General features: G+C 35.6%; 1 protein-coding gene across 1 annotated transcript in view; it reads left to right on the forward strand.

The window, feature by feature from the left end:
• nbs (nibrin) overlaps positions 1-27,858 on the forward strand; it is a 98,434-nt gene that overhangs the window by 64,931 nt on the left and 5,645 nt on the right. Inside the window, exons 8-11 of the mRNA XM_089098620.1 lie at positions 13,980-14,064; positions 21,426-21,531; positions 24,248-24,515; positions 27,600-27,752. Coding sequence (XP_088954746.1) covers positions 13,980-14,064; positions 21,426-21,531; positions 24,248-24,515; positions 27,600-27,752 — 612 coding nt within the window. The remainder of the gene's footprint in view (positions 1-13,979; positions 14,065-21,425; positions 21,532-24,247; positions 24,516-27,599; positions 27,753-27,858) is intronic.

The following is a 27,858-nucleotide window of genomic DNA, read 5'->3' on the forward strand; positions in this document are numbered from 1 at the left end:
GACAACAGAATTCCTAAGACAGACTTTGCCTCATCAGATAAGGAGCGGTCATAAGACCTCATACTTAACCTCAGCAAAGGTGGTGGTGACCCAAATAGAGGCAGGAGTCGGCACCTTGCGGTACCTACCACTCTCAAGCTCTGCGGGCAGGAACGCCAACCCCTGAGTGACTGCCTGAACTTAAATTGAATATGCAAATCAAGCTTGAAACGAACACAAAAATCACTACAAACAAGAGTTTGGGTATCACCTCCTTCTCTCACTATAAAAGTTTAAAGACTACTGCGTCATTGGCGCTTAACTAAAAACCGATTAAGTTACAAATAATTTCTTTTCAAGTTCTTAAAGCATTGAAAATAAAAATAAAATTACAATGAAAGAAATTCTTGAACGAATGGATCTTTCAACAATTAATATCATTACGCATCAAATATTCAATTTGATGTTGTTTGTACTTTCCAAGACTGTTCAAGACACATATAGTTTTCAGTAAAGCGCCAATGACGCAGTAGGTTTTAGATTTTTACAGTGAGAGAAGGAGGTGATACCCAAACTCTTGTTTGTAGTGACTTTTGTTCGTTTCAAGCTAGCTTTGCATATTCAATTTAGGTTTCACTCTTTTAAGATTTATTTATTTATTAATTTACATTAATATCTATTTGATGTTTGTTTGTATTGATTGTTTATTTAATTTCTGTTTCCTTTACTTTTCATTTATACTTTAGTAGGAAATCATTTTTTTTTCCGTTTTAAGCTTAATTTTCATAATCAATCTAAGCGTTACTTGCGTTAAGATCTATTTATTCATTTATATTATTACTTTTGTATGTTTTTTGCTATGATTATTTATTTAATTTCTGTTCGTTTTGGGTTTCATTTATTCTTTAATAGTAATTAATTAAAAAAAACTTTCCACAAAATAAGTTTTCAAAGAAAAGCAAAGAACACCATTAAACAAAAAAGCAGCAAAAATAAAATCAAATAATCTACACAGCATGAAACTACCACAAATCAGCATCGATAAATAAATGAAACCCAAAACGAACAGAAATTCCAATTATTAACCGAGTCAAACTCAAAACCAGCAGAAATTAACATTAGTTGGGCTCTAAAACCGTATGCCTTCCCAAGTTTAGAACAAAATTTGCACTTTACTGAAAAAAATATAAATGTTTTTACTTTTATAACTTTAATAAATCAAGTAATACTAACATTTTGATTACTGAATATCAGTATATGTATATTAAACCGACATTGCACATTCATTTGTATTTTTTGCAGTAAAGTGCAAATTTAGTTCTGGCTTTGGAAAGGCATAGAGGTTTTGAGCCAAACTTCTGTTAATTTCTGCTCGTTTTGAGTTCATTTTGAGCTTGTTTTGAGTTCGTTTTGAGTTCATTCAATGCTCTCAGCCGAATAACATCGTTTCATGCGAGCCCGTTAAAATATAAGTGAATTATTCACCTGTTGTGATGTATTAAATTAGATTCTATTAATGTGATTATCTCCTTGGATGGTGCTAATTTGGTCTTACAACTTAAACGGACAAAATTGATAATGGATTAAGAACTAATTGATAATGGATATAACAACTTGAATAATATTGAATTATGCTCCTGTCGTGACGTTATAAACTAATTGCTATTAGTGTGATTGTGTCCTCGGCTGGTTTTTTGCTAAATTGCTCTAACAATTTGAATGGGGAAAACTAAGAAAAGACATATGGATCTAGAATCCACTCGTGAATCCACTGATAGTGCAACGATACATGAATCAATTCAAAGCCTCGCAACAAATATTCAACAAATATTATCAACTGTGACAAACATTCAAGCAGAAATACAAGGACTGAGAGGTGAAATGTTAGAAATTAGAGGTGAGATAAGTAATCTATCATCAAGGACCCAAAATTTAGAAAGTTCCATAAAAGTTCGCGATGACGCAATAGCTAATCTACAGAAGGAGGTGAAGGACCTCCGGCTATCAGCGAGCCAGTCCTATGATAACCCCAGCCTTGGACCCTTAAAATATCAGGTACTAATCTTAGAAAATGTTGACCGACGAAGCGACATCATAGCCTAGAGCCTAAAGTGTTTGTCGAAAGAAGAGGGCGTGGAAAAAATTGGTGAATTATTGCGGAAATTACATGTTCAATGTGAATTACGGGTCACTGAATTAGATGAAAAATTCACTAAAATCCAACTCCACAACTTTAAGGATAAGTTTCCGATTTTGCAAGCAAACAAACTACTTCGCGATCAAGCTTTTAGGGAAAAAGCCTGCATGGATAAAGGTCCGGTATTCTCTAAAGTGTATTTATCTGACGATGTGAGCAAGACTGTCCGAGAAATTCGCTCATCCCTCCTGAAGAGGAAAAGTGAACTTAAATAGAAGGTATTTCAGGCCTGGATTCCTCCAGTAGTCCCACCAATCCTATGCTATATCGACCAAGTTGGAGAAAAGAAAAAGATGGATTTATTCCAAGTAAAACCAAATTGACTTTTTCTTTGTGTGGTCAATTAGCATCACTTAGCTGATAAGTATATATTTTCTTTGTTATATATTGATTTTTTTTTCCGATATGGTGTGATTTAACATTAGAGGGGCTCGTAGCTGAATGGCATGATATCTTCCATCAGAATAAACCCATTTAGTGTCACTTTTAGTGCTTTTAGTTTTATGTGGGAGAGGCATGGGGGGTGCTCCTTGGCGTGAGGTCAATACACGATAATGGTTAGTCAAGTTCATGTGATCCCTGCATCTAGGCTGGAAAAATTTGAAAGAAATTCGGGCCTTTTTAGTAATGTATTCAAAACGCCCCTAGCCCATGATAATAATGAAATTTTAAACTCTTTTTTAGTTCCCCCAATAAATATTTGTTTTCTCTTGAAATAGTTCATAAAAAAACAAATATGAGGAGAATATCTTTTTGGAACTGTCGTGGATGGAGGAGCGGGCAAGGTGCAATTGAAATTTTTTTATTTGAACCGGGTACGGATATTCTTGGAGTTTGCGAAACATTTTTAGATGAAAGTTCGGCAAATAAAACTAATATTAGTTTTAGGTGGTTTAGCAATACTAGTTAAAAATTATATTCCGGCACGGATGAAAGAAGAATTCCTATATCTAAATACTGAGATGACTTTTGAAAGCTGTATTGTTGAATGTTTTTTACTAAATAATGAAAAATTTTTAATTGCTGTAATTTATCGCCCTCCCTCGTCTGGCATGGCAGACTTTATTGATAAATTTGAAAATATGTTAAGTGTAATATCAAATCTTCGAATGCCATTTTTCACCCTTGGGGACTTCAACATTGACTTGATGGGATGTCTCCCATCAAGCCAGCAAGGAATTGACCGACATGTCCTTCAATTTTTAGAGTGTAACCTTTGTCATGCTATGAACCCAGTACGTTTTATTCCGACGCAATCAATCATCAATCAATCATTTTATTAATTAACAAATTCTTCTTTTTCTCTGATTGATAACATTTTTGATTCTTATCAATGTGAAGCTATATTCGTGGTTATGGAAGATACATCTGATCATTGTATTTTAATGTCTGATTTCAAAGCGCAAAAAATAGTCAATAAAGAAAATACTATGAAGAGGAGAAATTTCTCACAAGTAAATATGAATGAACGGAAATTTAATCTTAGCAATGTAGATTGGAGTGAAGTTACTAATGAGAATGACCCAAATACTTCCTTCGATATACTTTATCGAATCTTGAATGAAAAACTGGACCTTCACTGCCCATTTATAAAACTAAATATAGGAAAATAACCTCGCCCAAAAAACCTTGGATAATTGTATCACTTTTAAAATCTATCAAGGAAAAAACTCGACTTTATAAGATAAAAATGGAAGACCCCTCGGCTTATAATATGCAGCGATTCAACAATTATATAAGCTTTACTGGTTAAAATTCTTAGAAGAATTGAACTAATTTATTATGAAAATTTATTTGAAAAGTATGACTCACCTCGGACTACATGGAATTTAATCAAGGAAAAAATTGGAAATAATACTAAGACATCACACCCTGAAGTGATCATAAATGAAAATGGAGTTGAATTGAAGGGGAAGGATATTGTTGCAGATTATTTTTTTAATTATTTTTCTCATATTAACACTTCTGTTGAACCGAATTCCCCGGAATCTCTGTTTTGTTCATATAAAGATTGTCTCCCGCCATCTAAAAAATTCTAGTATGTTCCAGGCCCCTGTTACTTTCGGTGAGTTCCAGAAAGTAATTACGGATTTAAAAAGTGGCAATTCCCTAGGTCTAGATGGACTCTCCACAAATATTCTTAAAGAAATTGTTTGTCTAATACATGTTCCGTAGCTTCATATTTTAAATGCATCTATGTCATCAGGGATATTCTCAGAAGTATGGAAATCTGCACGAGTTATTCCAATTCATAAGAAAGGTGATAAGACAGATATAGGCAACTATCGACCAATAGCTATTCTTTCTCCAATATCTAAGGTTCTAGAAAAAATTATTCAAAAAAGAATTTTTTAGTATTTTGATAAAAGGAATTTGTCTACTAAAAATAAGTTTGAATGCCGATCGGATCTTTCTGCTGAACAAGCTGTTACAGCAGCAATGTTACAGATTGATGTTTCACTAGGCTGTAATAATCATATGTCTACTATATTATATTAGATAAAAGATAAATTTGATGGGTTAAACCACGAAATTATGGATGAGAAAACGAATAACAGAGGTATTGTAGGTAAAGGCTTAGGTCTAATAAAATCTTACCAGCGTGGTGGAAAAATTCAGGCAAAAATAAATGGTCAGCTGTCCAGCCATATTATTATTGATGATATTGGAGTCCCCCAGGGATCAATATTAGGACCATTATTATTTTATATTTATATAAATGATCTTCCGAGGTGCTTACCCCAAGATAGTAGCTTAGTAGTAATTTTTGCAGTTGATACAGCGGTAACAGTTAAAACTAAAACCCCATCTTTATTGGTTGAGAAAATGGTGTTAGCAATGAAATCTTTGAATAAATGGTTTGCATGTAACTACCTAGCTCCAAATTTTTCTAAAACTGAATTCATGATTTTTGGGCGGTCACAGCGGGCAGTAAATAAAATTACTATAGAAGAGTTATTTGTAAATCAAAGTAGGATAAAAAGAGTAAAATCATTTGGTTTCCTTGGGATTATTCTCAATGGGCTTTTATCCTTCTATAAACATTCTGATTATTTGAGTATGAAACTTGCCCATAACTCAGGTTGTCCTCATAGATTAAGACACGCATTTCCCTTTTTTATCCTTAAAATTTCATACCATTCATTGGATTATATCTAAATTATTGCCCTGTAACCTGTCTTAAAAAAATTAGGGTCCATCTGCAAGCTCTTCAGATAATTCAAAATAAGGCTATTAGAATTCTGGGTAATTTTGTCCATCACCCAATGAGGCTTCAAAATCTCTCGGAAACCTAAACTCTGTTTGTTTTTCTCAATATTCTTAATCTTAAACAAATGAAGGACCTGCATACAGCAATGTGGTATTATGCTATTCAATCTTCCACAAATTATTTCCATGATTTGGGTATAATTGAGACTCCGATTTCTCCTGCCCACCACGTCCGCTCGAAGAAGTATCACCTTCCTCCGGTTAAATCGGAAAGAGCTAGATTTTGAATCACATATCTTACTCCTCATATTGTAAACAAAATTAATTTAGTAGGAATCTTCCCAAGTTTCAAGAACAGATCTTCTTTGAAAAAAACATATTTCAAAAATGGTTCTTTGTCTCGATGTTGGGATTGATGAATAATTGATATTAGTATGATTTGTGTTGTGGTGTTCTCGTGCTGGGGTGGCCTCCTCTGTTATCTCCTACCTTGTATGTTTTTTTTTTGTTTTTTTTTTGTTTTTTTATATCCTGTATTTGTGATTTCGGCATTTTCTTATATTTGTTTATGGACGACACAGCGAGCCCTGCTCTCCGTCGACCAGTATAGAAATTTATATGTCATGTGTTTTTGTCAATAAAATATTTGATCTTGATCTTGAGTTTGACTCGGTTGTTTATTGTAATTTGTATTTCGTTTTGGGTTTCAATTTTTCCCCAAATGCATCCATTAAAAATTTTGAGAAGGCCATTAAGTTAAAAATTGCTCAAACAAAACTCAGGAGTCGTCACAACCCCCCATGGTCCTGGGGCAGGCGTTGTAAGTCATACCCTGGGGCATATATGGTTCTTATGAAAGGGATGCTCGTATAAACTTCAGAGAGGACTCAATTGATTGGAAATTGAAAATTTGAGCTCACTTTTTAATAGTCAAAAGAGATCTGAGGGCAGCTAGCCCTCCCCCCACCCAACGCCTCCTTTTTCCAAACCCATCTGATGAAAATTTTGAGATAGACATTTTGTTAAAAATAGTTCAAAGGTAGGATAAGAAAAACTCTGGTGTCAATACAACCCCCCCCCCCCCCAGGGCCTCGAGAAAGTGTTCTAAGCTAAGCCCTAAGGGTATGTATGGTTCTTATGAAAGGGATGCTTGTATAAACTTCATAGAGACTCACTTGATTGGAAATTGATAGTTCTATTTCACTTTTTAAGAGTCAAGAGAGTTACGGGCAACTAGCCCCTCCCCACGCCCTTTTCCCCCATACCCATCCGCTACAAATTTTGTAATACCCAGTTTTTTGGAAACTATTCAAAAATTAGATAACAAAAACTCCCCCCAGGGCCCGGGGGATAGGCGTTGTAAGTGTTGTCCTGGGGGCATATATGGTTCTTATGAAAGGAATACTCGTATAAACATCAGAGAAAGCTCATTTGATAGAAAATTGAAAGTTTTAGTTCAGTTTTTAAGAGTCAAAAGATATCCGAGGGCAACTAGCCCCCCCCCACATACACGTTTTTCCCAAGCCCATCCGATAAAATTTTTATAATAGCCATTTCATTAAAAATAGTTAAAAGGTCAGATAAGAAAAAATCCTGTGTCGACGCAACCCTCAGGGCCCGGAGGCAGTCGTTATGAGTAATGTTCTAGGGGTATATAAAGTTCTTATGGAATGGATGCTTGTATAAACTTCGGAGAGGGATCATTTGATTAGAAATTGAAAGTTCTTGTTCAATTTTTAAAAGTCAAAAGAGATCGGAGGGCAGCTAGCACCCTCCACGCCCTAAATGCAGCAGATAAAAATTTTGAGAGAGACATTTTGTTAAAAATAGTTCAAAGTTCAGATAACAAAAAACTATATGGTTATTATGGAATATATGGGTAGATATGGTTGTTATGGAAGGTATGCTCGTATAAACTTCATAGAGAACTCATTTGATTGGGTGTAATCCACTTTTAAGAGTCAAAAGTGATTGAAGGGTAGCTAGCCTCCCTCACACTCCCTTTATTTTTTCCCCCAGAGGCACTTCATGTAGAAGGTGTCGTCGTATTATTATTATTATTATTATTATTATTATTATTTATTTCTAACCCACACTGTACAGAGGTACAATACGTGGAGTATCACGAGGAAAAACACATAAAATGCAACACAAATCAATATATGAATCAAAAATTACCAGTTAAAGTGTAACACATAATAATTTAAAAGAAACTAAAACAAAAAAGAAATAACATGAAAGGAGGGGGGAAAGAGGAAGAGAGAAAAAAACTGACAACTTGCAGAGTCTAATAAGCAGTAATATGCAAAAATATGGAAACAAGCTGTCATTAATATTATCATTATTTGATTTTTACTCACTCTTTACAATACTAAAAAATGTAGAATGACGAAACAGAGAAAAACAACTAAACAAATAAAAGAAAAATAACTTGCGACTGAAAAAAACCTGATAAGGTGATGGTGCGGAGAAAAACGGATACAAGCAGTATTTGAAAGTTTTCTGTGTAGTGCTTCCAGTTTTTCAGTAATATTAGGAACAAGAAATTTATTAATAATAACCGGGTTTTTGGTCCAAGGTGGAAGAAACAACAAAAATTTACAAAATCTAAAATAATTTATCCGGATTCTTTTTAACTCATTTTTCTTCAGAAGGAGAAAAATTCCAGAAGCAAAAAGAATTGAATGTTCACAATAAGTTGAGTAGAGCTTGGCCAATGCGAGTTTATTATATTTACCTCTATTGGCAACAATCTTAGCATATCCTAATTTAATTTTCATATTAATATCTGAGACTGTGCGCTGGCGCAAGCTCAGAAGACTATTAGTAATAGAAATACCGTGCCATCGAAGAGAATTTAAGAGAGGGATAGTAAAGCCACTACAGCGAAGGGAAGTACTAGAAATGATATTAAAAGAAAGAAATTTATATTTATCTACATTAAGAGAAAGGCCTATGTCTGAAAAAGAAGTGGCAACACAAGAAACCATGTTAGATAAACCAGTTTTAGTATGGCTTATAAGAAGCAGATCATCAGCGTAAGCCAGGTATGAAACATCAGAAAAACCGGAGAGATAGGTAGCCGATATCTTTGTCGGAACTCCTGAAATACATAAATTAAAAAGGGTCGGAGATCAAACTCCACCTTGCCTTAAACCTCTTTTTAATTTAATAATAGATGCTGGCTCAGATTTCAGCCGAAGAAAAGAATTAGAGTACCAGTACCGAAGAAGCAAAATAACCGATATATTGACACCGCAACCACGAAGAGCAGAAAAAAGCTGACTATGACATACACTATCAAAAGCTTTTGATAGATCTAAAGTACAAAGAAATATACTCCTTCCCTTAGAAGAATTTTCAAGGAGCAAAGAAGATAATACACGATATGTATGTTGACAACCTACTCTGGGCTAAAGTAAATACTGTTTATCCTTCTTAAGCATATTGGTGGTTACAAGAGGTAGTAGCAATACATCAAGAACCTCACTGAGCATGCAAGAGACAGACGTATGTTGGTAAGAAGAGCAACTTAAGAGAGAATTCTCCCTCCTGGAAATTTAAGAAACAGCACCACCCAAAAATTCAAAGGGGGCTCATTCGATTGGAAATCGAGAGTTCTAGTTCCCTTTTTAAGAGTCAAAAGTGACCGGAGGGCAACTAGCTCCCCCCCCCATGCCCTTTTCCTCCAAATACATCTGATAAAATATTTAAAGTAGCCATTTTGTTAAAAATAGTTCAAAGGTCAACTAAGAAAAAATCCTGCTTTGAGCCCTCCCCCAGGGGCCCGGGTTGGCGTTGTTAGTATTGCTCTGGGGGCATATATGGTTTTTATGGAAGGTATGCCCGTAAAAACTTCAGAGAGGGCTCATATGATTGGAAATTGAAAGTTCTCTTTCACTTTTTAAGATCAAAAGAGATCAGAGGGTAACTAGCCCCTCTCTCCACCCCTATTTTCCTTGAACACATCCGATAAGAACTTTGAGAGAGCCATTTTTTCAAATAGTTCAAAGGTCAGATAACAAAAACTCCGGCGTCGACACATCCCCCAAGGGCCCGGGGGCAGGCATTATAAGGTATTTCCTGGGGCCGTATGTGGTTCTTACGAAAGGGATTCTCGTATAAACTTCAGAGAGGGTTCATTTGAATGTAAATTAAAAGTTGTAGTTCATTTTCTCAGCGTGAACAAATATCGGAGGGCAACTAGCCCCTCCCGCCCTCCACGCCTTTGGGTTTATTGGACGGGTAAACCCATCCGATAACTCCGGTGCCGACACAACCCACAGTGCCCAGGGACAGGCGTTGTAAGTTGTACTCTGGGGATATATATGGTTCTTATATAAGGGATGCTCGTATAAACTTCAGAGAGGGCTCATTTGATTGAAAATAGAAATTTCTCTTTCACTTTTGAAGAGTCAAAAGAGACCGAAGGCTAATTAGCCCCCTCCCCTCCCCACGCCCATTTCCCCCAAACCCGTCTGAAAAAAAATTTGAGATACCCATTTTGTTAAAAATAGTTCAAACATCAGATAATAAAAACTCCGAGGTTGACATAAACCCATTTGTTCACTTTATTATTGTTACTTTCATACCAGTTTTGATACATTGATGAACATTTGATTATCTTAAAAAAAATTGATTTTGAAACAAGAAATTTTTCAACACTTGAAAACTTTTTGCAATAAAAAACGAACAAGAATTAATTAAAAAAAACTTTCTGAAAATAAGTTTTTCAAAGAAAAGTAAAGATCATTTCAAGTTTAAGCTCAGCAGATACAAATACCTGTTAAAATTCAAACTCAAAACGACCAAAAATCATAGGCAGCGCAATCGCGCTGTCTAAGTAAAGAACGATGTGGGCCCAATGTATTAATTTTTTTCGTGGTCTTAGACCAGGGCACTTCGTATCAAAGCGTTGTCTTAGAAACTTTGAAAAGGGCTCATTCGATTGGAAATTGGAGTGGCTAGTGCCCTTTTTAATAGTTGAAAGTGATTGGAGGAAAACTAGCCCCCTCTCCCCCCCCCCACGCCCATAATTCCCCCAAACACATCCAAACAAAATTTTGGGATAGCCATTTTATTCTTTACTTTTGGGAAACTTTTTTTGTGGAAAACGTTTTTTAATTAATAAGGTATCAAATGAAGTAAATACATCATTTGAAAAAAGTTGCCGCACAGCTTTCGCTTGTCATTTTTATCTTTTTGTTTTTCTCCTGTCCAGTTAATCAGCATAAAATCTATCTACATCTTCAGTTTAACTGTAATTGCAATTCCGTACACGATTCACACTGCAATAACATACCAATCCCTTACTAATCTCTATAATCACCCTACTCTACTTATCTCTATAATTGTTTTAATACTCTCTATAATAACCTTATAATACTCTCGAGATTTTTTGCGCTCATTCTATGAAATATAAAGATGCGGCTCACTCGGTCTAACGTCTTCTCTATGAGAAGTGACCATCAATGAATAAGTGATCTTGAGCCAGTTTTATTGCCGAATCTACTGGGACACTTGGAGGAACTAACTTAGCTGTTCTAGGGCACCCTTTGTCCTTGCCAACGCCTCCTAGCGGATAAAAATAACGAACACCTTCCCTAAGAAACAGACCGTGAAAAATATTTAACAGCCAAGACGCAAGATTAGTTTTCATAGACACGAATCTCTCTCCCGTGCCATTCTCGCTCATTTTCATGGCACGGAACTCTTTTTTGTCCTGTCATCTAAAAATTTTCTCTGGTACGGAACTCTTTTCCGCCCTGTCGTCTATTATTTTCCGTGGCACGGAACTGTTTTAGGCCCTGTCGTCTATTATTTTCACTGGCACGGAAGACTTTTCCGACCTGTCGTCTATTATTCCCCCTGGCACGAAACTCTTTTCCGCCCTGCCATCTCTTAATGTCCATGGCACGGAACCTGCAGAGTTTTTGAGGTTTGGTACTCCACCCCCTACCTCTCTCTTTGCCCATGGGAGCTCAGACCTTCTTTTCCCAGGATCCTCTGAACCGTTTAACAGCTCAGACCTTCCTTTCTCATGATCCGCTGAATCTGTTAACAACACATGGTCCCTCGGTCGACTGCAGTCCGCCCCTTCACCAACATCATCTCTCGACACAACGCCTACTACGTCAGTGCCTAATAAATTATCAGTCATCTGGTCCCTCGGTCAACCGCAGTTCGCTCCTCCGCCAGGCTCATATTTCTCGACACAAAGCCTCATTACGTCAGTGCCTAGTAATAAATTTTTCATCATTCTTGATAATACACCTCTCTTGCTGAGTGCCGTATAATAAATTCTCAATTTCTTGTCGTATTTGTTTTTTTCCTAAAATGTCTGCCTAAATTTCTAATCTGACTCCTACATCCTGAACTAAAAAAAAATCTACCTCTCCCCCTGGTCACGTTTTAGGTCAGGCCAGTTCTGACGGAGTCCTTCATTCTATCCCGTCCAACGAAATTCAACATCTACGGCTGCTGATAAAATTCCTGCTTTTCTTCAGCAATTGTGTTTTCAATAGCTTGAAAACGCTTTATTTATGCTCCTTTTATACGCCTCATAAACCTCATTTTTAAACGCTCTTTTATGCGCCTCAAAAACAGAATCATAACCATCCTGGTGTTCTAATAAATATCTCTTAATATTTATTCTCGAGTCTTCAATAGAACAATCCAGGCTTATACTATCATAACACTTTTACACCGCCATAGCCCAATCGATACAATTTTGTGGCAATCGTAAAACAAATTAATTAAGGCAAAGGTGTAAAACCAAGGCAAAATCGTTACTAAACGCTCCTAACAGATTTTATAATCGCTTGCGAACTTAAAATACACTACTAACTTTCGTAAATTGTCCTTTGACGATAACTTTTTTTTGGGGGGGAGGGGAGGGTTTGAACCTCCCTCTCCTGAAATGTTTGTCCGGATCGTAAAAACATAACAACAATGAATATAAACAAATTTTGATGCATTTCTTTAGTTTTTTTGTAACCCCCCTGAAAAAAAAATCCCTGCCCACCATTTAACACGAAGTGGATTGACACAATAAGAAAACACAACAGATTGAATACATATTAAACAATCGTTAAACATAAACATTAAATATAAGAAAGTAAACTTTTTGAGCCAGCAACTTTAGCTCAAAAGCTATCAGACCTTATTTCGTATCGCGTATATCAGACTATTTAATCGTTATATGGTATATACATACATGCATATACGTGTATTTACTATGAATATTTTAATTATTTTTTTACAATTTCTTTTTACAACAGTATACATAATTAAAAAACTACAACAAATGATTACAAACTGATAATTTGCGCCAATCTCTCGGCAAAGTTGGACCTTATATCCTTTGGAAGTGTCTCTTAGTTTAAAGATTTTACTGGAACATAATTGAGTGCAGAAAAATGTCAGCCAAAATAAAAGATGAAATTCCATGTTATAGGTGGCATTTATCCGGGTGGCTCAGTTCTAAACTCCCAATTTGTCTATGTGAAAGACCATGTAGGTAAATTTTGGGGATTAAAAAAAAAAATGGTTCCAAGTTAGAGTGCTTCTAAGAATAATTAATATTATTTAAAATAAAATAAATAAACAATAAAATAGGAAAACTATAAAAGTGTTTTTTCGGGCATTTTGGTTTACCCTGTATTGTTGACGCTTTATTAAAAAAAAAGACGAAAAAAATTTACAGGTATCTCCAATAAATTTTGTATGTGCTTTTTCACACTCAAGTGCTACGCTGCAATAATGTGCTACGTGCTACAAACATGTGTAGCATACAATAAAGTGCTACACACGTGTGCTACGCGGAGTTCAATAATGCATAAGAGCACCTTAGTAAAAATCGCGCAATAAATCAGTGGAAAGAGTTCTATACCACTTTTATGATGGAGCCCAACTACTCTGGGCAGGGTGTAGCCCTATAAATTTATTGGATTTGGCTTTTTAATTGACTGTAAATCTCTCTCTCTCTCTCTCTCTCTCTCTCTCTCTCTCTCTTTCTCTCTCTCACTCTCTATTTCTCTCTCTTTCTCTCTCTCTCCTCTCTCTTTCTCCATCTATCTATCTACCTATCTTTCCATCCATCTATCTTTATATCTATCTATCCATCTGTCTCTTTGTCTTCCTTTCTCTTTCATGCTTTTTCCAATAAAATTTTGTTTAATAAATTTTCTAATATTTTTAAATTATGCAATATATTTTTCTTATGGAGGTGCCAAAAATATAATCTCCCCTCCTTTCGATTTATAGTGGATCGCCATCATTTGCCACTGAGAAATTACTGCTAATAATGAACATTTATCATCTGGTAGGCTACTTCATATCTAGTAAATGGAAAAATTTGTATTACAAATATAATTCGTCTGAACATTTTTCTTGTATAACTTCAGTGCTAACAGCTCAGTTTATCGATTACCGTATATTTTTTTCTTTTTATTTTTCCATGTCTCTCTTTCGCTTGCCCTCCTTCCATTCTTTATGCTAAATATATTTGAAAATTACAAGAACTATTCATATCATGGCCAAGTTTGCCTACAAGAAGAAAACATTTTGATTAATAACTTCTTCTTCTTCCAAGGTAACTATAAGTAGTGGAAAAAGAGACGGTGCTGAGAGTCAATTTGTTTCTCCTACAAACTATTCAGATTCTACACCGCAGGCGGGTAAGTTAATTAAATGATTTGACTCTCTTTTCGCAAATTTTTAAAGTTTATTTGGAATTTTTCGTTTTGATTAAGCTAGCACCAAGATTAATTATTGAGAGTAACACAAGGAAAGGAAATTAAAAAGTAACACAAGGAAGGGGATTTTTTAAATACAGTCCTTTGGGGCTTGTGATCAGGGTTGCCACCACGGTCAGCTCCTAAAATGCTACAATTGCCCAAATTTGCGTGCTACACAGAGGTTTTCGGTGCTACAGTAAAAAAAACTGACTGTAACAGTGCTAAAATAGCACTTTCGGGCTGCATGTGGCAACCCTCCTTGTGATAGTGATTAAAAAAAAATCTTATCTTAAAAAAAACAGTGGCCGGTAAGAAGTCAACTGAGCGATAATTTGAATATATACACTATTTTGGTAGATTTTTTCGTGTTGTTTTTTTAGGCTTTCTAGGTTTCTTAGTTTTTTCTTAAGATTTTGTTGTTTAGTTTTTTTTTTATTTAGGTACTGCTATCCCTCCCTTGTAGCAAATATACTAGGGACAGTAAGACCCCTAGAACGTGTTCGATTGTATCAAAAAGTCCAAGCTATGATTTTAGTTTCGAGTTCTCAAACGCTATGAATGAACAGCCTTGTGTTGGCAGTGTCAATTCACGGAAATGTGTGTGTGTGTGTGCGTGTGTGTGTTTGCGTGTGTGTGTGTGCGTGTGCGTGTGTTTGTGCGTGTGTGTGTGCGTGTGTGAGTGTGTGTGCGTGTGTGTGTGTGCGTGTGTGTGTGTGTGTGTGCGTGTGTGTCTGTGTTTGTGTGTGTGCGCATGTGTTTTTTTGTGTGTGTGTGCGGTAGTGTGAGTGCGTGCGTGTGTGTGTGTGTGTGTGTGTGTGTGTGTGTTTGACTCAGTGTGTGTGTCTGTGTGTGTGTGTTTGTGTGTGTGTGTGTGTTTGTGTGTGTGTATGTGTGTGTATGTTTGTGTATGTCTGTGTATGTGTGTGTATGTTTGTGTTTGTGTGTATGTATGTGTGTGTTTGTATATGTATGTGTATGTATGTGTATGTATGGATGTGTATGTATCTCTGTATGTGTGTCTGTCTGTGTATGTGTATGCATGTGTATGTTTGTGTTTATTTATATATGTATGTATATGTAGGTGTATGTTTGTATATGTGTGTATGTTTGTGTTTGTGTGTATGTGTGTGTATGGGTGTGTATGTGTGTGTTAGTGTGTGTGTGTATGTGTTTGTATGTGTATGTATGTGTGTGTTTGTGTGTGTTTGTGTGTGTATGTGTATGTGTGTGTATGTGTGTGTATGTGTGTGTATGTGTGTGTGTGTGTGTGTGTATGTGTGTGTATGTGTGTGTGTGTGTGTATGTGTGTATGACCACAACGCTCAGCTACAAAAGTAATAAATTAGATATTCCCCAGTGAATATCTGGATTTCTTGACACCCCTTCTGGCTAAGTTTATGACTGTAATATTATAAACCTCGTTTTTTACTTCTTTTTCTAAAATAGTTTTTATGGATGTGTTTATCACTAGTATGGAAATAGTATTTACCGTAAATTGAGGAAGGTGAACATGGTAGTAAACCTACTTTATCTCTCCCTCCTTCTAATAAAAAGCACCCCAGAGCGTAAACCTGATTTGGGCTTAAAATGATTTTTACTTCTGATAACTTGTTTTCCATCTTCCTCTTCTTTGTGGCTTTTCCCCCTCATAGTCATGTGTTTTTTTCTGGTTTTCATGTTTTCATTTTTCCAAATTCAAAAATACAATATAGCTACAACTCTCCGTGGGATAGGATCGTTCATAGACTACTTGCAGCTTACTCAATAAAGGTAATATTGTTGGCTTATTTTATTTATATAATCAAAAACAAATATGAAGTATTTATTGGCCACTATGTTTTATTTCTGGGGTCTCCTCCAGACCGATCTCAGAGGGAGGAGAGGGGTTGGTGTGTGCCAATGTCCCTGCTGGTTGGGAAACTAAAACAAAAGATGTAGATCTGCTTCTAAATGTGACCAGTCAATAGAAACCTCACAAGAGAAATCCTTCGTACTTTATAGCTCAATTTAGTTGGGTAAAGGTAGTTTTTGCTGAACTCACAGGTAAGTAACGGGCTTAATGATTTCCCAATCAATGACTAATAGAAATTCAGCGTATCTAAAAAAATTTGGAAGAAGGGTGTGTTCCCCCAAATTTTGGGTGTGATGGGGAAAGTTTTAATGGGACGTGCTAAGGATGTGAGTCGATCTAAAATGGTTAAGGCTTTCGGAAGAGGTGGTAAGGTGCAGAATAGTAACGGTACAAATATCCAGCAAACATTGAAGAATATGCATATAAGACCATATAATATTTAGCATTTATAAGGCTTTCATGAGAGATGGCCAGGATAGATACTTTAAATAAGAATAGGTGGAGAAGGGAATTGTGTTTAGATAGCATATTCTGCGATAAGCAACACAGATTTACAGTTTCTATCTGGATTTTTTTCTCGTAAAAATAAAATTAAAAAGCTAGTAATTTTAGATTTAGATTAATTTAAATTTGTATTTTAGGAAAAAGGTAATTATCCTGCAGTTTTTAACTGAAACACATGCATTACGAATCTGATAAATAAACGTATAAAGATTAAGTTTATGCTCTTGCGAAAGTATGTTTGTTTTAACAGCATAAAAAAACTATATGGATTGAAGCTTATTTAGCAGGCTTTGGGACACCTTTTAAAAAAACTTAATGGCAACCCTGCTCAGAATAGGACAGGAAAGCATTTCCTTAGGAGCCGTTCATTGACCCCTTCTCTCAAGAACATGTACAGAGTATGGGTTATTTTGGATATATTCGCTAACAGGTCTTTTCTACTTAATTTAAACATTAGTTTATGAATAGCATGTACCCACGAAAATGTGGTTGTCCATAATTTAGCCAACAAGTGGACAAAATTCATCTGCCAATGTACAAAAAAACTGTCTAATCGTTTCCATGGATACGATAGGTTACTATGATATACATGAACAATGAGGGTTTATAATTTGGTCGAGATGTGGCCGAAAATGATGGCCATAGTCTGGCCGCAAATGCCACAAAGCTCATCTGTCAAATTATCCGTAATTCGGCCGAAATTGGGACAAGTCTTATCAGCCGATGCAGAAAAAAAATTAACTAATCGTTTCCTTGGATAACATCAATATCTGTACTATGCATGAACAGAGAGGGTCTATAATTTTGTCGAGATATGGCTTAAAATTCTGGCCATAGTTAGTCGCAATTGTCACAAAGCTCATCTGTCTAGTTATTCATAATTTGGCCGAAACTAGGACAAAGTTTATTTGCCTATGCAGAAAAAAGGTAGCTAATCGTTTCCATGGATACGATCAATTTCCATAGTATGCATGAATAAAGAAGGTCTATAATTTTGTCGAGATATGGCCGAGAATGTTGCCTATATTTTGGTCGAAAATTGAACAAGGTCATCTGCCAATGGACAAAAGAACTACCTAATCATTTCCATGGATATGATCGATTGTAATAATTAATTTCAAAAAACTTTCCGATTTTTTTTTTTAAGAAAAGCGGAGACCATATCAAACTTAATATCAGAAGAAATAAAATCATACGATAACTCAAACTCAAAACGACAAGAAATTATTATTAAAGAATAAATGAAACTCAAAACGAACAGAAATTAAATAAACAGTAATAGCAAAAAAAACAACATAAAACAAGTACTAATATAAACGAATAAATGAATTTTAAAACAAGTAAAGCTTAAATTGAATATGCAAATCAAGGTTAAAATGAAAAAAAAAAACTTTTTGCTTTTGAAGTATAAAAGAAACCCAAAACGAACAGGTATTAGACAGGAAGTTAAAGAAAACAAACTGTTATTATCCACTACTATAAGCGAGTAACCGAACTTTAGAACAGGCAAAACTTAAACGTAACCAGCCGACCAAACATAAGAAAGACGCAAATACTCACAAACCAGAGATTGGGTTTTGCCCCTTTCTCTTACTGTAAAAGTCTAAAAACTACTGCGTCATTGGCGCTTTACTGAAAACGAATTATATTACAAATATTTCTTTTCTACTTATTACAAATACTTTTGTAATACAAGTATTCTTCTACAAATACTTATTGCGAATTTTGTGTTTTGTGCTTACATTCTAAAAAATTCGATTGGATGGATTTTGGGTAAAGAAGGCAAGGGGCTATTTGCCCTCTTGCCCCCTTCGACTCAAAAATAGAACTAGAACTTTCAATTTTGAATAGAATGAGCCCATTCACAAGTTTATCCGACCATTCCTTCCATAAAAACCTTATATGCCCCCGGGGCATAAGATACAACGCTTGTGCCTGGGTTCTGGGGGTTGTGTAAACACCGAAGATTTTATTATATTATCTTTGGTCTATTTTCGACAAAATGAATATCTTAAAATTTTGATCGGACACATTTGGGGAAAAGAGGTTTGGTGGAGGGAGGGGTAGTTGTCATCGTATCAATTTTGACTCTCAAAAAAGGGAACTAGCACTTTTAATTTCTAGTCATTTGAGTCCCCTCCGAAGTTTACCTCTTGCATAAAAACCTTATATGTCCCCGGGGCATGAATTACAACCCTTCCCTGGGCTCTGGTGGGGGTTATGATGATGATGATCCCAAGGTTTTGTTATCTTTTCGTTAAACTATTTAAAACATAATGGCTATCTCAAAATTTGAGTAAATACATTTTGGGAAAATAGGGATTGTGTGAGAGGAGGGGGATCCCTCTGATCTAGATATCCTCCGATCACTTTTGACTCTTAAAAAGGTAACTAAAAATTTCAAATTCCGATCAAATGATCCACCTCTGAAGTTTATACACCAACCCCTTACGTAAAAACCTTATATACCCCCGCCCAGGGCGTAACTTATAAAGCTTGCCTCCGGGTTCTGGGGGGTTGTGTTGACCCTAGAGTTTTTTATTTAATCTAAACTATTTTGAATAAATTATCTATCTGAAAATTTTGATTGGATGCATTTGGGGAAAAGAGAGTGTGTGTTGTGGGGATGGAGGGGTAGATGCCATCCGGCCACTTTTGACTCTTAAAAAGATAACTATAGCTTCTGATTTCAAATCGAATGAACCCCCTCTGAAGTTTGTACGACCATTTAAGCCTTATGGCCTTGGGGTTGTTGGGGGGGGGGGGCTAGTTGCCATCGGATCACTTTGTACTCTTAAAAAGGGAGCTAGAACTTTCAGTTTTTTAATTATTTGAGTTCCCTCCGAAGTTTATACGACCCCTTCTTCCTTAAAAGCCTTAAATATCACTGGGGCATATATCACAACCGTTCTCCTGGCTCTGGTGGGGTTATGTTGACCCCGAAGTTTTTGTCATCTTATCGTTGGACTATTTCAAACAAAATTGCTATCTCAAACTTTTGATCGGATGCATTTGAACAAAAGAGGGCATGGGGGGGGGGGTAGATGAACTCCGATCAATTTTGATGACTGGTAAAAAGATTCGATTTACAATTGAATGAGGCCCCACCGAAGTTTATACGACCATCCCTTCCATAAAAAAACTTATATGCCCCTGGGGCACAATTTACAGCACTTGCCCCCGGGTTCTGTCCCCTCATTTTAGTCCCCTCCAAAGCTTATACGACCACTTCCATAAAACCTTATATGTCACCGGGCATAAGCTACAACCCTTCCCCGTGCTCTGCGGAGAGGAGGATATATTAACCAAACGTTTTCGTTATCTGATCATTGGATTATTTCAAACAAACTGGGTGTATCAATATTTTCATCGGGTGCATTTGGGGAAAAGAAGGCGTGTTTGTGTGTCTGTTGGGAGGGGGGGGATACGTTAGATGTTTTCCGATCACTTTTGACCCATAAAAAGATAACTAGAACTTTCAATTTTCAGTCGAATAAGCCACCTCTGAAGTTTATACGACCACTCCTTCCATAAACCTTATATGCCCCTGGAGCATAACTTAAAAAACTTGCCCCCGGGCTCTGGTGGATTATTTCAACATCAAATTTTTTTTTATCTGATGTTTGAACTATTTATAACAAACTGGCTATCTCAATTTTTTAATGGATGACTTGGGGGAATAAAGAATGTGGGGGGGGGGGGTAGTTGCCCTACGATATCTTTTGACTCTTAAAAAGCGAACTAGAACTTTTAATTTCCAATCAAATGGGCCCCCTTTGAAGTCTATAAGAGCATCCTTCCATAAAACCATATATGCCCCCAGGGTATAACTTACAACGCCTGTCCTTCGGCCCTGGGGGACTGTGCCGGCCCTGAAGTTTTTGTTATCTGATCTTTGAGCTATTTTTTTTTAACAAAAGGGCTATCTCAAAATTTTTATCAGATGCATTTGGGGAAAAAATTTGGGGTAATGGGGGGAGGAGGGAGTTGCCCTCCGATCATAACTAGAACTTCTGATTTCTAATCGAAAGAGCGCCCTCCAAAGCTTATATGACCATCCCTCCCATATGAAGTGTCTTTGGAAAAAAAAAACCAAAACATGGGAGTCTTATGGTCTTTACTATAGGCAACGCTATAGCGTTGCCTGTGATGTGCATGAACAAAGAGGATTTAAAATTTTGTCGAGAAATGGCCTAAAATGCTGACCGCAGTTTGACCAAAAACGCGACAAAGCTTATCAGCCAATGTAGAAAAAAGTTAGGTAATAATTTCCGCGGATACGACCAGTTACTATCACATGGATGAACTTAGAGGGTTGGTAATTTAGCTGAGAGTGGAGCTGTAATTCTAATCAGTAATAGTAATACTCTTATCTACATGGACCATCATGATTGCGTTATCTTTATTAAGAGTTTATCGTTACTGAAAAAATAATTCGATCTACAGCCTATATAAAATGCGTTTTGTTCAATGTTATCTGAGAGTATCTTACCTTTTGTGGGAATTTACCAAAGCGAAAAAGAGAGATTACTTTCCTATAATTATACGGTAAGAAGCGTACTTTAATTTATTTGGTTTACACCTGAAACTTATTTTTGTAAGCTGAATTTTTCTGTAAACCTATGTTAGAAAACAAAGCCATATAACCTCCTTTTTTTAAAACTTGGCCGGTTCTTTTTGTTTTCGCCAATTTTAAGCCAGTGAAGAATGAAAAAGTTACATTCCACCTGATTGGTTCGTCTGTTTGAAAATTTAAATCAGTAAAAGAACGACAAGTTTTTGAGTCACAGGATCTTTTACAGGTAGTCCCACTGTTTCTCTGTGGATTTGCCTTCTCTGCACTGATGAATTTATTTACTTTTCTCTAAAATGATGGGAGTCTGCAGCTTTTTTTGAAGATCTGTTAATAACAGAAACTGTGGTGATTCTTTTTTGTATCTTTTAGGTAAAGTAACACAAGCATCAATGCAGGACACTCTTGTTTTTGGCAGCGTGTCAAGACTTGGAGATGAGACAATACACGACCCGAACCAAACTACGATGACGAAAAGGTATATGTCAAATAAAACAAAGACCCGATATTAAATTAAACACTAGTAGAGATGAATCAAGACCAAGAATTCTGTCTCAGGAGGCCCCACTTCGCAAACGAGTCTTTTAATAGCCATCAGGAGATACAAATCGAGCGTGTTTTAATAGGCTTTTTATAATGGTGTTTTTATGGTGTTTTTCTGTTTTTATGGTGGAAGAGGGAGGTCTCCCTCCCTCTGGGGCTGGGGGACCTCCTATGGAACGATATGAGATTGAACAGATGTATAAACGTAAATATAACTTCACTGGTGCCATATGTGAGATGGTACCATTTGTGAGATGGTGCCATATGTGTTATCTCCAACTAACTAATCAACAATAGTTCAAAATAATAATTAACTGATGAACTAACATAAGCTAGAACATAGAACAGTTAGATCAAGTAGGGACATGAGCATATAACAAGGTAAAGTATAAGAGCAAACGACATTCTAATTTGAAACGGTAATTGAAATAGTGGTGGGCCTAGAGTTCTTATTGTTCCTGATAACGTACCGCTATCTATTAGGATGTGTTCTAGAAGCCAATTGTCATTAGTGGTATTTAATGTTTGATGATATTTTTTTCCGTCAAATCCGATGCAAAACCAATATTTATTTATGTTTACCATTAAAAGTGCTTAAATACTAAAAATATTAGCCCTTTTTATCTACTCGGGGCAAATAAACTCGGGGCTAAATTTTGTATTATTGTTGTAAAGTGATTTTATAGTATTAGCGTGAAGTTGTAATTGATACCTTTATTCTCCCTTTATAGGGGAGATAAACTATGGCCCTAAGGTAATTAAACTTTGGTAGCGGCTATGACCTGACTAATGAGGCGTACCAGCTGGGAATATTCGAAGGACTAAATGTAGATCGTAGAGAGGTTATCTATAATACAATACTTTTATTCAGTTAACATACACTAGTACAGGGATTGATAATAGATATATATTCTGCTGGGACTGACTGTCCCAGCGAGACCACAAGTATCAGAAATCTACAATAATATATAATACAATAGGATACTTATACACTTACATTAATCCGACAATATTCCAAGGTATTTCTAATATCAAGGGACCAGAAGTCAGTCCGGCATAAGATTAGTATCAGGCAACCCCTTCCCATAAAATGTGTTTTTATACATTTCCTCAATCACACCTTATCGGGACCCACTGACGCACATAGCTAGGAAGTGGTAATTTCTCAATTTCCTATTAAGCATATACCTGCCAGGATATGTTCCTTATCTTAATAAACAGTGGTATTTCTAAACTTTTGTATTTGCGTCTTAATATTTTACTAAATTCCAAATTGACTTAATTAGAAAGCTTCACCACATTATTTACCAATTCGGAATGAAAGTAAGAACGAATCATTAATAATGTTTCAGTTCAAGGACACATTCTAGGTCTTGTGATTTGAAACTGTGTACCTAGGAAGCAGAAACCTTAACCTAATTATCTAGGAATAAATATGGAATTTGACATTTGAAAAGCTACAAGCATGACTAGATGCATCGGCTGATCTCCTAACCATACAGCCTTACATCGGTGGCAGTAAGGGAGAGGGGGATATGCTCCCTCACCCTGAGAAAAAAAAATAATTTGAGATTTTGAGGGACTCGATACCTTGACCCCCTATGTATTTTACCGCCTTTTTCCTCAGATCTATTTATATCGAAGTCATTTTAATGAAGATGTTACTGCCTATTAGGACATTTAAAGTGTTTTAATTTATTACTAACGCACATATTCATTGTTACCTTGTAGCCTTACGAGGGCACAGTTGAAGTGGTTCTAAATTTAGTGTTGGCTGTGTTTATTTTTCAAAAAGAACTTTGAACAATAGCAATAGCAAAAAGAACAATAATAGCACAATTTTTTTAAAAGTTTCAGAAAATAAATATATTTGAAGAGTAGCTAATCAGCTGCCTCAAACTAATAAAGTAAGTAATAAACTAGTTATAAATCATGGAAGTTGGTTTATTAGAATATTTATCTTATAAGTAGTTATTGGGTTTTATTAAGATTTTATTTAAACGAAAACATAATGGCACTGGATGTTGTGTGTGAGTGACTTGTAAAACGCAAAAGATTATACCAGTTTACACATATATTAATGAAATATCTATAATATCTAACGTATCCAAAATAAAACAACTAACATATCCAAATTAATAAAATTCGGAGAATCCTTTGAAAAGTTTCTTGCTGCAACACGCTTTCGAATTCCTCCCTTGAAACAAGAATTCAAATTGATTTCGACAGCTTCATTTATTATTATTAACCTTAATGTATTTTAACCCTTTATTAGCCTTAAGAAAAAGAAACCGGGTTAAAAATTTTTTAACTTCACTATTATGCCATAGTTGTATAGAAAATAGCTGTATAGGAATTCAACTATATGGTGAAATTTTCTATTTTAACTAGCCTGAACTGGAAAATCAGATAAATCATATATGAATAGGTCTTATGTTAGCTCAAATATTGAAGTTAAATAAATATCTGGGCTAGGTTCTATCCGCCCCCTGCTCTTTATCAGCATGAAGGGAAAGATACCCGGGTCTCAATAAATCTTCTAAACTTATATTGCTGTAAAAACATAGCAGAAAGTGATTTCTCGAAGCTTCTGATTTCAACTCGCTATGTGTTATATGTTTTCATCATGCATTTCTTTGTTTTTCTTTAAGACGGCTTTCATCTGATAACGTTCCATCTCCTAAACGGCCACATCTTGAAGCCTCAACTTCTTCGTTTGCTGGTGCTGAAAAACGCCTCCTACCTGACATCAAAACTGAACCGACCTCAGATGATGAAAATACAGGCCAACCTTTGAGCAAACGCTTAAGTTTTGATACACATCATCTAACTGAGGGTATCCCTACTATTACTAGTAATTTTACACAAATTAGAAGTACTGAAACTCTAGGAGAGTCTGTAGGCAGAGTCCATATAAAGGTGAGTTCAAAATTATTTTTTGTGCTGTTATGAGCTTGGTAATAACTTAGAAATATTATATATAAATATATATAAATATAAATATATATAAATATAAATATATATATATATATATATATATATATATATATATATATATATATATATATATATATATATATATATATATATATATATATATATATATATATATATATGGGAGGAGGGGGGGGCTTCAAAGGATTGTAAGGTTCATTATTATGTGATTTTTTTTGGGCGGGGGGGGGGGGGTGGTAATGTCAAGAAGACCTCTTCCTCTCTTGTTTACAGGTAAGTTTAAAGAAGTCAAGATTTATCAGTTTTGTGATAATGATTCGTTTAATTAATTAAGGGTCGTTTAATTAAGGATCTTTTAGTTGTTTGAATACTTCGAATTCTGGCGCATTAAAAATGCTTCTTCTGCAAATTTTTGAAAATGCGTCTTTTGCGCTTTTGTGCCTTCTTTTTCTATTTGGCTGATTATTTTTTCAGAATTTGGGATTGGTTAAAGGCTTTTCATTAAGAAAAGCAACCTTCATTCATTTGAGTTCCCTAGTTTTTTTTTTTTTTTTTTTTTTTTTTTTTTTTTTTTTTTTTTGTATTTTCAACTGGATTGTAATTAAACAGTTCGTGGTAAGGAGCTGCAAGTAAGGAGCGACTTGGCCCAGTAGTAACTGAAATCTGAAAACAGTAGATTCGTCAAAAGAATTGGCTTTTTATGCCGATTTGCTTTTAATACATAAAATTAATTATGTTTAATGCTACTTTTTCAAAGCTACGAGCCTGAGAAAATCTGCCTGATTTCCGACAAATGGAGGAAACACCCCCAAAAAAGTCATCGATACGTTTTTTTTTGTTTTGTTTTTGCTTGTTCCTTTCCCAGGGTTGATCGTATCAAACTAAGTGTCCTAGAAGATTGGAAGAGGTCTAGCTTAAACGGAGAAAATAAAAGTTCTATTGCCCTTTTTAGTGACCAAAAAGACTGAAGGGCGACTAACCCTCTCCTACGCCCATTTTCCCCAGAGTCATCTGATCAAAAATTTGAGATAACAGTTTTGTTCACATAGTTGAAAGGTCAAATACATATGCCTTGGGATGACATGACCCCCATAGCCCCTGGGGAAAGGGCTGTTTGTTATGAAATTTTTCCATTGTGTACATATTGTATTTGTTATTGGTAAGTATACTGACATTTTTTTTTGGAAGGCAATTACTTTTCTGCAAAAGTTTACCGTCAAGTTGTATGGGTTTGTTTCTGAATGTAAGGAGGGAGGTTTATTGATACTCACTTTACCTAAACTTAGGTCTTCTCACGCTGGTTAGCGCATTTGGTCATGCGTATGTAACTTCTTGGATTGCGTGTACAGATGATCTTCTTTTACTTAGTCGATTTGGGTTTTTTCTTCAGAATAATTCTAGTTAAAAAAAAAGGTTTTTTTTTTAAATTTCATGACCTGTTTACGAATGTGGTGGTGGTGGGGCGAGCATGGTAATCCCCCCCTTGGATACAGCCCTTTCCTGACCATATAGTCATATTTGTCGGTAAAATCAAAATTATGCAAGACTTCAGCTTCAATTATGTATCCTGCTCCGTAATTTTTTGATTTGAACATGAACTAAATATAAATATATTTATTTAGTGTATATTAATTTAATATAAATTAAGTATAACGTACACTTATAATTTTACTTTACGCGTAATATAACATTGCCTATAAATATATTTGTAGGATAAATATATAAGTATATTTTTTGTCAACTTCCAAAATGTCTTTCTACGTCATCAGTGATAAATAATTTGGTATGAAACATCCCAGTGTGATAATGAATAAGAAATTTTGCGAATTTGATTTAGTAGGTCCGTCGATTTCTCATGGCCTGCATTTTGGAAGCTTCTAATTCTACTAAGTATTGGATTTATTTTTGCCTGTTTATGTTATTTATGATGCGTTAAACTAATCTAGGTTTGAGTAACCTAGCCAGTTTCTAGATCTTATTTTTTTTTCTTTGTGCATCGTGCATTGACAGACTGCATTGGCATTGATAGATTTATGGGTAATTGGTTCCAGAAGGAGTTATTAGTCAATCTTTTGTCTAGCACTTTTAGGTATTTTATTAGGCTATTTAGGCTTTTTATTAGACTATTTTGGCTATTTAGGCCTTTTTATTAGGCTATTTTACATCTTACTTTGCCCCTCTTGTCTCTGTGATATAAATATCGCTAAATCCACCCCACTCCCATCAGGGGCGGATCCAGGAATTTTTTTAGGGGGGGGGCAAAATAGTTTGATCCGATAAACTTGCGTTAGGAGCAAGTTTAATTAACGCAAACTTGCGTTGATTAGGTAAATTACACTACTTTAGACTACGTTAGGGGGGGGGGGGCCTCGCCCCCCTGGATCTGCCTCTGACTCCCATCCAATCGCCCAACTTCTGTTTAGATACAATAGCCTACTGTATGTTTAAATATGTTGCTTCAAACCATTTTTGACTGTTCCAAAGTGTGTTAAAACTTTTAATTTCAAAATAAAAGGACACTCTCCTAAGTTTATACAATCACCCCTACAATGGGAGGGGCTGGGAGAAAAATGATAATCATAATAATGCATGGGAGGCACTTTGCCATTCACTAATTCAACATTTACGTGGTGACTCCGATACACGTTAGCGTAGATGCCTATTCAGAACAGAGGGAGAATTTCTCCTCAAAACAGTTTTGCTTTATATTTCCTTTAAACTTCACCAATTTTAGTATTAATCAATTCAGTTGTTTAGGCAGTTCTGGTGTTTATCAATGTGGTATGCTGTAATCTTTGCTACTATTGTGCCCAACTTTTCTCTTGCTAATGAGAATCACCCATCTCCACGGTTCTCCACTCAAAAATGTAGGTATGTTACTATATGTTTAAATCTTTTTCATCCATGGACACTTATTTCAAAAGAATTTGTTCTTGGAATTTTGTTTGTAAATATTTTGTAATTAATTAATGATGATAGTGAAGGAGGCCGATTCACTAGTCATGTGTAAGATTAATCATACTGAAATCACGCCCTTTTATTTTTAAGGAACAGGATATGAAGAGGGAGAACGATGAAAACCAAAATGAAGTTGCTATAGTCGTAGAAGAAAGGCTAATTCGACAGAAGTTATATCGCCCGACGACAAATGCTGTATCAGGAAATGGGAAAAGAGTGAAAAACTTCAAACAATTCAAAAAGGTTTTTTTATTAACCTTTTTTATGTAATATACTCTTAGATGTGTCAACGAGGGAGGGGGGCATTTACTCTCACCTAGACCTTCCTTGATGTTGAAAAGTACCTTTC

This window comes from Artemia sp. Qi Xiang Cuo, chromosome 13 (genome assembly GCF_049724085.1).
Source record: "Artemia sp. Qi Xiang Cuo chromosome 13, ASM4972408v1, whole genome shotgun sequence".
Classification (NCBI taxonomy): domain Eukaryota; kingdom Metazoa; phylum Arthropoda; class Branchiopoda; order Anostraca; family Artemiidae; genus Artemia; species Artemia sp. Qi Xiang Cuo.